This window comes from Opisthocomus hoazin, chromosome 16 (genome assembly GCF_030867145.1).
Source record: "Opisthocomus hoazin isolate bOpiHoa1 chromosome 16, bOpiHoa1.hap1, whole genome shotgun sequence".
Classification (NCBI taxonomy): Eukaryota; Metazoa; Chordata; class Aves; order Opisthocomiformes; family Opisthocomidae; genus Opisthocomus; species Opisthocomus hoazin.
In genome coordinates, this window is record NC_134429.1 from 12309321 (window position 1) to 12322168 (window position 12848).

Consider the following 12848-nt stretch of genomic DNA (forward strand, 5'->3'; position numbering starts at 1 on the left):
TTACTTAACACAAAAAATTCTATTCTGCAGCACAGGAGGCTCCCCAGTCCAGCGTAACCACCCAAGCACTGTAAACGCAATTAACTTTACAATGCAGAAACTCAAGCTCACAGGTGAAAGATGCAGAGATACATCATAGTTCCTCTCAATATAAATAACTTCACATTCCAGCACCTGAAATTTTAGCGCCCTTTATGGACAGCCCTGCTGTACTTCCACATACTTGATGTAAGTGTACTAAGGAATAATTAACTTGTATTCTACTGCAAACACAATCTTAGCCTGTCTGTGCTCTTACATGAGCCCTTAGTATCAGCGATTTAAGCATCGATTTAAACATCACACAAGCAAAACAGTGAAAGGCCCAGCAAGTTCATCTGTGGAATCCTAGAAGTTACACACGAAGGCCACTCCAGTCTCTGGCAGCACTACTCTTACTCTGTTTGCTCGGTTTTTGCTAAATTAATACCCTGTCTTTCCAATTCAGCCTTTTTTGCCTTCACACTTCCATTAGCCACACTATTCCTTCCACAACACACCAGTTTCACCTCTGTTTAGACAGCCTTATTTAAAGCTGAAATGTAGGATTAAGAACACATTTATACATAAAATACAGCCTGAAATGCGCATGTTTACCAATATTTGTTTACAGGACAAAAATCTAAATCAATAATTGATCAATTATCTGTAAGTGGAGACAATACCTTCCATTCCCCTAGCCACCCAGGCTCTCAGAGTGAGAAGATCAGCTTACATACCTCCACTTTAAACTCATTGCTGACATAGCGTCCATTAAGCTCAGAGCAGACTAATTTGAACTTTCTGTCAAAGAGAGAAACGGTGTGCCAGTTTCTGTAGCGTATCAAATGCAAAACTTCTTCATAACTAGCCATCGTATCAACCCCTGCGGAGAGAAATGAACAACTAAAACAATTACTTTGCAAAACACCAGTGCAACATCACATGCCCAACAAGTATTTCTCCTTTTCTTCAAGTAAGTTTTCTTGGCTGACAGATTTTTCACTTCGTAGAAAAAAGGTAACACCACAGACACCCATATGTGCTTCCACTGAAAATTCCCTGGTTTGATTTTGTGATCAAATCCTAGACCCACTTAGTCTTTAAAGGGATCCTGAGAGCCTTTCATTCAAATACATTAACATATCCTGAATATAAAATAGAAACGAATGATGCTCCTGGGCACTGGATTCTCCGTGTAATTTGGGACTTGAGACGAGAACAGAAAGGCGGTTCTAGAACGACCTATTTTCAAGAATCACAGCTTCCCACAAAATAGTTGTAACACCTCTAAGCTTGACATTCTAGTCAAAAACGAAGTATTTGGAGTAAGGTGTGACAAACCACCTCTCCAGCACGCTGTTCCCATTATCACTGTCTTCAGACCCTTCCTACAAAAAAACCAGAAGTAGTAACCCCTACCTGTGATTATCATGCCCAGGTTGGAACTACTCATCTCAATGCCTTTCTGCTGTAATCGTGTCATGTCAATCTCCAGGCTTTCTTGTTCCTGGTTTAGTTCCTCTCCTAGCACCGTCACCTCACACGTATCCAGGTTATGCATGATCTCTTCAGACACCAAAGACTCTTGTACTAAAAAACAGAGAAGTCGTCAAAGAGGTAAGCAGAAACAAAGGTGAAGCAGACAAGAGCCCAGGAGCTATAAAAAGTCACATGCAAACTCAACTCTTCTTTCAGAATAAATATTAAGATCTGGGCCTGAAGTAAAGAGAGCAATTATTCATGAAATACTGGTTTTAAAAAAAAATACAAAAAACAAACAAGGGGGATTTACAGGAAGGTAATGGCCTGGGCTTACTACCATTTCCAGATAAATTTTTGTTCGCCCAGAGCAGAGTATCTACACCTTCTCACAAGAGATACACATCTTCGTTTCCCCCACTAGATTCTTAAAAGAGAAATCCATGCCTCTGGAAGAGGAAGATCCTCCAGCGTGATCACCGAAGGGGGTGAGGGCAGGCACGAGCCCTAAGCAGAGCAGGGTGTTACCTGTGGGATCTTCGTCTCCATCTCCCTCTGGCTCCACCTCCTGCGTAATGGTGCTGATTATGCGAAGCTCAGGGAAGAGGGAAACACCCTCAGAACTCTCAAACTCTGAGGCCGAGCGGGCAAAATGGTTGATGCCACTGAGGCTGATTTTTGGTTCCTCTGGTTGCAAGACCATTACATACCCCTCCACAGCAGGAATGGAGACGCAGGCCTCTTCATTGAAACATCTACGAGATACAGAAGCAGTTCGGTGCAGTCAAGGAGGCTATTTGAGCGGGAGGCGTAATTATGCAGAGTGATTGCTTTATAAATTTTTAAAAAGCTCTGTCTCAGACCCAAGAGTCTTAGATAAATTCATCAACTGTGTTGGCAAGTAAGAATTCTCCACCAAGGGAGCAACTTACAATTAATTTTTACTTACAGTTAACGTTTGGCCCCATTTTCTATGCTACGACTAACAGCCACAGATAACACCTTTAATGAAGGCTGTGATACCGGGGACATACTCACAGCATACCCTTGCAGTAAGTTCCTCCCTATCTTACACACTCCTTACTACATTGTCAGGAAGAATAAATGTGTGATGGTTACACACAGCAAGACTCCCTTCTCTATCACAACTGAGATACCAGGCTTTGGTATCGCTGTACAGTGGCACATTCTTTCAGCACTAGGACGTACTTGACAACGCTGGTGATTTTAAGCCTCCGAATCCCAGGTGTTGGGAACTGGCGGGAATTCAGATAGGAAATGTGCTGCATGGCCTTATCAACCCTGTCAATATCCTCCCCTTCCAAGGTCAGCGTTGACTGGCTTGGGTTCATGTGGACCTGAAACAACAGGGGAAAAAAATATAAGAGAATACCCACACAGTAACAGGATCAGGTAATTCAAACTGGAAGTTCAGCAGTGCTTAACCTGGTAAATGCTAGGATAATTACATCTGTATTCAAAGCAATAAGGCCATTACTTATTGGCCTTGTAGTAAATAGTTTAACTTCCCTATTCATTTCTTCATTCCAGTGGAATACATTTAATGTTTCATTCTTTAAGAAAAAAAAACTAGGCACTTCTCATAGTTCTGATGTAAAGATTCTAGTAACATGGAAGAGAGACAGCTAATATAAAGGACAAATTTAGCTCTGTTCACACAACCTCGCTATTAAAAAAAGGCATGCAAGTCAGTCTCATTCTTCTCAGCTGCTTGTTAAGAATCTCTGTCTTTTATTAGACAGCCTGCTATAGCTGGTAAAAGAGACAGGCTTACAAATACAGAATTTCTCTTCAAGACTTAAAGAGAACACAGTAACACTCTTAAATTCCACTAAGACCATGTCTCTATGAGAAATACTTCCTAGTTTTCACGTAATTTTAGTGAAAAATGTCACAACAGATTAGCTTGTTCTATTCGGGACACCCATACAACTTGTAACAATTATCACCAAAGCAATATACGTGCTCCCCTCTATTCACATGCAACGTTACCTTCATGCCTTTGCCAACGCCATCAGCCATTTGCAAATCCAGTCCCTCTTTGCAAGTATATAGGCAATCGATCACCTTCTTGTTTTCCAGTTTACCGGAACGAATCATCAAGCCCGCCAGATTGCCTCGGAAAAACTGAGCCATGTGGAGTTCACCACCTTCATAAAGGAAGGAAAGAAAAATCTTTATATGTTTTGATTCTTTTCGCTTTATTTTTTCTTTTGTAAAACAACAAATATGCCTTCTGGTACCACAAAGTATTACATACATGCGGGTTAGTTTTTATCCATTCTGGGTGTTAACCTTGTGATTATGGTCAAGCATAAAGAAAGAATTAAACAGTTCACCATGCATATGGCCCTCGAAACAGGGGTGGCCATCTTGAACTGTGAAACCAAGGCTAGTATTTTCATAACAAACATTTCAAAAGAAATCACCCATACAGCGAGGTGGTGTTCTTCAGAAGTGAAAAGACAGAATCAACAAGATGAACTACGAAACCCGAATCTCGATGTTGAGGTAACGCCTCCCACTAGTCGATTCTCTACAGAACAGGCAATGCCCGTCAGGATGGAAGACGACAGCATCCTTCCTCTAGATCTTAGCCACCTCCATCTAAACCAGTCATTACAGGCTCTCTTTACGCTCAAAAGGTAGAAAGCAACATCACAAAGTGATTCAACTCATTCTGAAAAAGATGGCTAAGAGTTAATTGATCCCCTCTAAAGGTGCCTTCATCTCTGTACGGACTCCAGTGAGCAGTTTAAACTCAGGTAACTAATTTTTAGATATCGGAGTTAAGCCAAATGAATTACAACCCAATAAGCTCCTTATTGCTTAGATTTTTTTGAAGATGACATCGTGATGATCACCTAGCCCATATCTTGCTAAATAACGGGGGCCACAGAACACCACCCAGAAATCTGTATTTCAAGGTCATCACTTACTAAGCTACTAGATTTTTAGAAAGATGTTTAAACTTGTTTTAAAGATTCTAAGTCAAAAATGTTCCCTGGAGTAACTCCAGAAAATTTTCTGTAATGAATTGTCCTGTTACAAATAATATAATTTCCAGTCTAGATTTGTACAGCTGCAGCTTCTAGCCCCTGGATTCTGTTACATCCTTGCAAAATTAAATTGTGATGCATAGCTACAAACCTCTTGTCAATCGGTCTTGCTTTGAGTGGGGAGCTGACCTACCCAACTTTCAGAGGTCTTTCCCAACCTACTTAATAATTTTGATACACATGCATACCTACATACATATATATACACATTTATTTATATAGGATGAGGTGCATTTATGTTTTAAAAAAACTGGATGAAAGAAATTATAGCTGATATTTTACATCAGCAACTCATTTTACACCACTTCACTGCAATCACAATGGTTGCAGATTTGTACATGGATGTGCATTTGGGTGTAACCAAAAAAACCCACAAAAAACCAAAAAGAAAGCAGAAAAAAAAAATCAGCTGATGAAGCTCTGGAAATAGAAGCACAATGAAGAAACAAGCCTAGGAGAGGATTATGTGAAGGTCAATGGCCCAAATGCAATGCCTGCATTTCATGCTGTGTGCGAGATGAAGCAATGTCTTGGCTTAAAAATGAAATAAAACAGTAGGGAAAAAACTCCAGCAACCTGCAGAGGTCTCGGGCACAGTTTCATTGTCATTTTCATTTCCTGTATATTCTGTAGAAAAGCAAGACAAAGAATAGGACAACAGGGAAAGGACCAAGTAGTTACAATCTGGCAAACTCTCATCACAGAAAATACACAGCAGCACTTCCCCCAAAATGTCTGCTTGTACTCGACCCAGCTTCTCAAGGGTTACGAGTGCTTTGCAACACTACTAGCTGCAATGCAGGGAAGCAGCATAACTATGCTGTTACAAGAACATAACATTCATGGCAAGACAAGCTGAGAGCCCCACACACAAGCTGCACTAAAAACAGTCACACTGGGGAACACCTCAACTGCAGATCCCCAGACTCACACAAACCGCCATGAGCAATGAGATACAGGTCTATTAACCTGCTCAATTTATCTTCTCCTCTCCCAGCTACTGCAGGGGAAATTATGGGGAGATCCAGCCTATATCAGCAAATCACCAAGAGGTATTAAATGCTGATCAAAAGGAGCCATTACCGACACACATTTTTAATCATAATAATACTATCATATGTATTAAGCAGTCAATTTATCAGATGGAAGCATCGGGGTGAGCGGAAGCACCGGAAACTAAAGACAGCTTTTAATCTTTTAAAAGAAATGTCAGAAGAACTTTTCCAAAAGCATAAAATCTCTCTCTCCTTAGAGGTGAGCTACATATATAACTTAGAGCAGCCTGATTTATTTCAAAATCTTCGTATGACAAAGAGGACAGCCTTAAGCACTGATGTCACTCCTTCGGCGTACCTTTCTCCCCTGTGTTCTAACCCCCTAAATATCAGGCTTTTGGTAGAATTTTTAAAAAGTAGTGCATCAAGTTCTTGTATTCCAGATTTTCAATGCTCCTAATTTCAGTCTGCTGTCATTAAAAAGAAAATTCATGTCAGAAGAAATTAAGGAATCATATAACGGTGCCAGTACGAAAGCAGAGGAGTTTTAAAACTAAAAGTATATGCTTTTGTTAAGATGCAGAACATACATGGAAGCCATTATACAATCCATACACTTTGCTGGAACAGAGCTTCCAAGCTCCAGTTTCTTGAAAACCAGCCACTATAGCTTCGCTTTGAGCTAGAAGAGATAGCTGGAAAGTCACAAACAAAATGAGATGTCTTATGGAGAAAATAATTAACTGACTCAAAGGGACAACAGAATGATTCTACCACTGAAGTAACATTAATACTGAAAGACAGTGAACTTGTCACAAAACAGTAAATTTGATGGGGAGGGTGTTTTGAAAATTTAACCTTCATTCACACTTCAAAGCCTTAAAACTCAAAGAGAAAAGAGACATTATAAGAAAGACGACTGTTAATTTGATTAAAATTTCTCGCAGCTTTCTATTTGTTATTCATTCAGAAGCTATTTCTGTGCATTATTGCAGACTGCAACTACAGACTATATTCTGAACTACAATAAAACATGCACGATGTAACGCTGTTTTATCTCTGAGAGAAAAGATCAGCTTTATACCAGCTAGGGTGTAATTTAATCAGCAAGCAAACATTTCCATTGAGGTCTGTGAAGCAAGAGCTTTGTTACAAAGATCTCTGGTCATCAGCCTCCACGTTCAGAGGCATTCTTCTCCTTTTTCTCAAGCTTTGAAGAGTAGGTTTCGTAAGTATTAACGCATGTGAATCAGCATTTTACAGCTTGCAGAGTATCGTGTTTTAACCCAGAGTCTGCACACAATAAAGCAGATGCCTTCTATGCGTATTTTTGTAAGCAGAAATGGTAAAATATCCAAGAGAGAGCAACACTGTGTTGCTTAGCTGAATTTACTGCTGGTTATGTTTCCATTTATGAGAACACTTTTTCTACAATATGCTTTTCCAACCTACTCGAAATTAAGTGTTCTGCTTAGTAATCTGAAGTATATGATGTACTCTCACAACTGTTTTTAAAAATAAGTTAGCTATATTTCCCATGGTTACCACAAAACTCACTTTGGTGGAATGCTGCTTGGTGAGTAGCTTCCTATTTCATATGCACCTGTGGCCAACGAGCAAAAAAACACTCATGGAAAAAATGACTAAAAGAGGAAATACGTGATACTAGCTAGGGGCAAAAATCATCTGCAAAAGACAAAACAAGTTATTTCTCATGCACTAGAAAGACTGTCCATGTACTTCTAGGCTAACCACCAAGACTGCACTAAAAAAAGTTAATTTAAAGTATTAATATTGTAAACAGTTACCTTGCCAACATGCGCCAACCACTAGCTGTGTTTCTATCTTTGAAGGATGAAGTGGGTAATCTTCAGTCACTGGGAAAGGATCATATGAAACACCGTCTACATAAAGCGTTACTGCAGGAAATTCAACACTGAGGACATAATGATGCCAATCTTTGTCACACACCTGTGCAAAGAAAGTTTGAAATATTAATTTTTTTTTTAATTAGTTGAATAACCAACCTGATGCACACTTGCATATATGTACATGCAGATGTACTGACAACCTATAAGCCTGTACAAACATACTTTATGTTTCACACACATGGCACGCATCTGAAAAAAGCAAACCAACTGTCAAACTTTTATATATAGTTTCTTTTCTTCTATTGCCAATATAGGAAGCTGCATGTATTTCCGTTCCTTTAATTTTTACAGTATCTAATAATAGCATATTGAAATTTAAAGAGACATTTCTACACGCAAGCATTCTGAAATACTGTTACAATACATTATTTGACAAAGGACCTGTATTTGCTGAAAGCGACTCTTTAGAGGAAATACATGACCGTTTTGAATCTAAAAAAAGCCTTCCACAACAGAATTATTTATAGCGAAAGCTGATTAGTTTTTTGAAAGTAACAATCTTCCCCTAAGGACACATATGGGCATTTTACCATTAAAACAGTACACATTGCCCTGCACAGAAAACAGGATATAGCTAGCTATGTCAGAAAGTAACTCATTGTTTAGGTAACTGGCAAAACTGATCTATAATAGTAACCTAAAGCAACCAAAATAACCTTTATAAATTTACAGATAGATAATTTTATCACTTGGATCCAGAGGGCTGGAAAAGCACACAAAATATTTAGCTCGTTCTGTCATCTTCTTCATGACCACAAACATCATGAATTCATAGAAACAATTTCTGCAGATCAAAGTACAGATTAGTTCTTACAGTCTCCACTCTCAAATCCAAAACAAGAAGAATACATGACTGAAAGAATACAAACAGACAACTCCTCTAAATAGGAAACAGAAATGACCTGCATCCCTCAGAGGCCTATTAACTCTATTTTTGTGGAGTAAAATCTAATTAAGAAAACTGATTCGTAGCTACCGCTCGCAATGCGTAAAAAGTCACAAATGTTATTTCAGCATGAAAAAGGATTAAGAAGATAAGTTCTTCTGTTATCCTATTAATGCTCTGATCTGCAAAAATGCTGCACACTCAGAAGTACTTTAATGCTGTAGCCGAAGTGGAATATCTTCTGTTTTCTCATGCACGCTACCTTACAGTGTCTTTAGTGAAGAGAATTGACATCACAGCTAAAAGACTGACACTGCATTTTCACATATAAACACACATTTTCCTATGTTTCAGGACAACAACTTGTACTTTATTTCATGAGTATCCCACTAGGTTTAACAAAACCACTAAAGCAGTATGTTATATTCAAGATGAAAAGGAAAGAGAGTCCAGCGGAGGGCTACAAGGATGGTGAGGGGACTGGAACATCTCCCCTACAAGGAGAGGCTGAGGGAGCTGGGCTTGTTCAGCCTGGAGAAGAGAAGGCTGCGAGGGGACCTAATATATACTTACAAATATCTGCAGGGTGGGTGTCAGGAGGATGGGGCCAGACTCTGTTCAGTGGTGCCCAGCGACAGGACAAGGGGCAACGGGCACAAACTGAAGCAGAGGAAGTTCCAGCTGAACATGAGGAAGAATTTCTTCCCTCTGAGGGTGACGGAGCCCTGGCCCAGGCTGCCCAGGGAGGCTGTGGAGTCTCCTTCTCTGGAGATATTCAAGACCCACCTGGACGCGGTCCTGTGCAGCCTGCTCTGGGTGACCCTGCTTCGGCAGGGGGGTTGGACTGGGTGACCCACAGAGGGCCCTTCCAACCCCTACCATTCTGTGGTTCTGTCATTCTGTGAACAGCTGCATCTATCTCTGACACTTGATCACAAATAAAGTAAGTATTGTTGGGTTCAATAAAACATGACATCAGAAGCCTGGAGTTGAAAAAAGTATTTATGAATAATTATACTACCACAGAGTTTAGTCTCCACTGGTTTTCACTGCATTCGAACATCCCACCAACTGTCCTTCCAAACTTACTTGATTTAGTTTCCAGTGAAATTCAGCAGGTTTGTATGTTTTTCCCTCTGAAGGATCTTGGCGGAAGAGGAAAACAAGTCGGCAGTTGTGTACATAGAGTGCGTAGTGGTGCCGGTTCATATCTGCACAAGTTTTAATTAACATTATTATTTTCTGTAAAATTCAAGAACTCCACAAAATTTACCCGTTCTGTAATTTCATACATAAATCCCCAGATAACTGATAGGAAGAAACAAATGTAATGTGGAAGTAAATCGGGTATCTTGTGAAGAATGAGAAACGTTTGTGCTACTAGCTGGCACAAACATTCTTGAACAGCCCATGAGTAATACACGGTACAACAGACAGACATGTCTGTCTCCAAATCCAATCTAAACCAAGGCACAGGACTGAAGACTCATAAACATAAACCTGTAAGCAGGAGAAAAAGAGCTCTATTTGCAAACAGAAGAGCTTTTCTGTTACAAATGAGTAGCTTCTACTGCATCTAATTACTGTTTTGGAACATGTACACAGGATGGCAGGCAGACATGCTTTCCTAAGAGAAAACTACTTAGTTGTAGCTCTAAAGGATTTATCAGTTAAATAAATACAAAGGTGAGATGCTAGCAAAGCAGGTAAGAATAAGGAAAAGAAACATTTTAGCTACATCATTCATTCCATGGCATAGATGAGTGAAGGAACGAGGGAATGAAAAAATACCAAAATCATGTCAATCTTTCAGCCTGACAGTACTAAACCTGACTGTATTGTTCCAGTGCAATATATTCAATATTGTCTCCCTCCAACAAACCTAGTTCCAGTCTTTCAATGTTGCACAACATACGACTGAAATGAAGGCAAATGATATTCATACTACCAGAACTACCTGTTCGCAAAAATTGTATGGTTAGGCCAAACCAAGGAATTAAAAAGGAAAACTTGTTTTGAAGATCTGCTTCCTGTGTCCTTTAAAACAGGGAAAACTGTATTTAAAATTTCTTTTTTTTCTTCAGTTCACTTACTTCCATGAATCCAAAGTTTTAGGTTTTGATTAACAGGAATGGATGAAGGTAGGGAAAAGAGGAGAATATTTGTGCCTGGTTCTGCATGACAGTCTTTTTTCTCCTGCTCAAAGAAATGCTTTTAGGATATTATAAATACTGCTAAATCTTTCTTATTTTCAAATAAAATTTATTATATATTCAGTGTCATTTTCTCTGAAAAACCTAGCAGCATTTTTAACAAAGTATCTTTCTAATGCACTGAACAAATCCACTGCTCCAGCTGACAAAGACAAGAATTCTTTTACCCCCTTTAGACAGCAATTATGGAAAGAGTTATCAAATTTCCTCCTTATTAATAGCATCTTCAAAATGATTGTGTCTGTGGCATTCACAGAGACTGCAATTATGCACAGGGTGAAAAAAAAACTTGATCATGGGAGAACAGAGAAATTATGTCCTCCTAGAAAAAAAAAATACAGTAACTAATGCTGTCACTAAACCCAACACATGTATCTTCATGATTTTTGGCAGCATCAAGAACAAGGCTATCTTTGGAGACGCAAAGACGAGACTGCATTACCAGAGTAAGTCATCTACCACAGCAAAAACAAATGCATGACATAAAATAGAACAGAATTAGAAAAACATGGCTGCCTGATCTGAAACTGAAGCTAGATGATCTAAGCCCATGCCTCTACAGGTAAGCACAATATAGAGTGACTTCTGCAGTCCATTTCACTTCCAAGAAAAACCTAACCTAGAGAAAAAACCTAAGGTTCTCACATAGGCTGCCTCAGCATACCAAAACAAACAGAGCCCAGCAATAAGACTGTTTACATTTGAAGTTTTGACAAACCTGTCTTGTCTGAATTGCACAGAATTGTCTCCTTCTCTTTGGTTCCAGGCCCATGCCTCATCCATACCGAAATCACGAAGGGCTCTTTTAGATTGACTGTGACAACGCCATCGGGAATCTTCACAGCTTGTGTGCCATTAAATTCAAAGACTTGGTCGCTGTCGTGACCATTATCAGTAGGAAGTCCTATCGTCCAGTTAGCAGCACTGCTGGGAGGGGGAAGCAGCTCAGTTGTGCCAGAAGAAGCACCTACAACAAAAACGCTCAAATGAAAAAAGGTAGAAACTAAGAAGATCACTGCTAATTTGAAACCAAACTGTTTTTCTGAGCACTCATTTTTCAGCACCAGCTGTCAGGATTATGGACTACCATCACACATCAAGCAATTCTCCCTTTAAATAATGTGGCACTAAGGAACCATTACATTAATACCACTTGCCCCTCAAGCCCATGAACATGATGCCTTTCTCCTGACACTACACTAGTTCTAAGACTAATATCCATCCAGTCAAAGGGGGCTGCATAAGCATCCTCTCCCAGACCACTGTCTCATAGTTATCAGTCAGGAACGATACCCAGGAGGTACTCAGCTTGCTGTTTTTTTCCCCACTTCAAGCCTAAATAGCTTTGGAATTGCCCGAGTCTCTAGGGTTATGCTCTATTCACACTTTCAACTAACTTCAGCTGAAGCTGAAGACATAAATCATCAATGATAAATTGTCCTGTAATCTCATTTCTTCCATACTGGCTACAAAGGATTCATAAACTTTTCATAAGACCTTTAACTGCAACATGCATGATACCAAGGTGCCCTTTATTCCCAGGGCAAGCACAGTATAAATTCAGCTGATGCAGGTAAACTCATTTTTCCGAACCACGCTTTCTTGGTTTTCCCATCTACCTTTTCACCATGTATTTCTTATACTGCACCCCTCACATCCATCAAGCCTCAGAAAAACAGAGAGGTTTTAATGGCTATACCCTCCCGCACAACATTCTTTCAGCTCTTGAACATGACTCACGTGAGGGAAATCATTAGTCTATATAAGCTAGTGGAGAGGCAGAACACAGGAATTCTTTACTAAATTTGAGAATTATTTAAAAGTCACCTTCAGCCAATTTCATGATTTTTCTTGCCTGCTAGGAAAAAAGCTGGAGGGAACTACATGCAAACGAAGACCATGTCTACTCATCAATTTGTGGTCTAACCTTCAAAGAAAAACTAAGCAGCAAAAGAGACCACTTTAACAAAAGCATCCTTACCACAGAGTCTGTGAATGGATTTCTCGGAGTAGGTGTCTCTATCACAGCCTTTACCAATATGGTTGGTTTCTAGTTCAACCGTTGCTTGAATTGAGGTTATTGGTTCATCACATGTCTCCAAACGCATACTGGGGAACAGAGCTAGCGAACCAGTGCCAGGCTCATATTCTATTCTTTTGCTCCAACCTGTGTATTTACCCAAAGAAATCATATTAAAAATGTCTCGTGTTTAACCGAAGGTACTGGCAAATGCTAAAACAGA

The 12848-nt window shown here is 39.6% G+C and overlaps 1 protein-coding gene across 2 annotated transcripts in view; it reads right to left on the reverse strand.

Annotated features, from left to right (window-relative positions):
• Positions 1 to 12848, reverse strand: part of CLSTN1 (calsyntenin 1) — a 39636-nt gene that overhangs the window by 5097 nt on the left and 21691 nt on the right. For both annotated transcript variants that reach the window (XM_075437438.1, XM_075437437.1), the window contains 10 exons: positions 12587 to 12772; positions 11324 to 11572; positions 9482 to 9603; positions 7384 to 7546; positions 5157 to 5207; positions 3514 to 3671; positions 2710 to 2858; positions 2029 to 2255; positions 1441 to 1611; positions 759 to 904 (listed from right to left, as the gene is read on the reverse strand). In XM_075437438.1, coding sequence (XP_075293553.1) covers positions 759 to 904; positions 1441 to 1611; positions 2029 to 2255; positions 2710 to 2858; positions 3514 to 3671; positions 5157 to 5207; positions 7384 to 7546; positions 9482 to 9603; positions 11324 to 11572; positions 12587 to 12772 — 1622 coding nt within the window. The remainder of the gene's footprint in view (positions 1 to 758; positions 905 to 1440; positions 1612 to 2028; positions 2256 to 2709; positions 2859 to 3513; positions 3672 to 5156; positions 5208 to 7383; positions 7547 to 9481; positions 9604 to 11323; positions 11573 to 12586; positions 12773 to 12848) is intronic.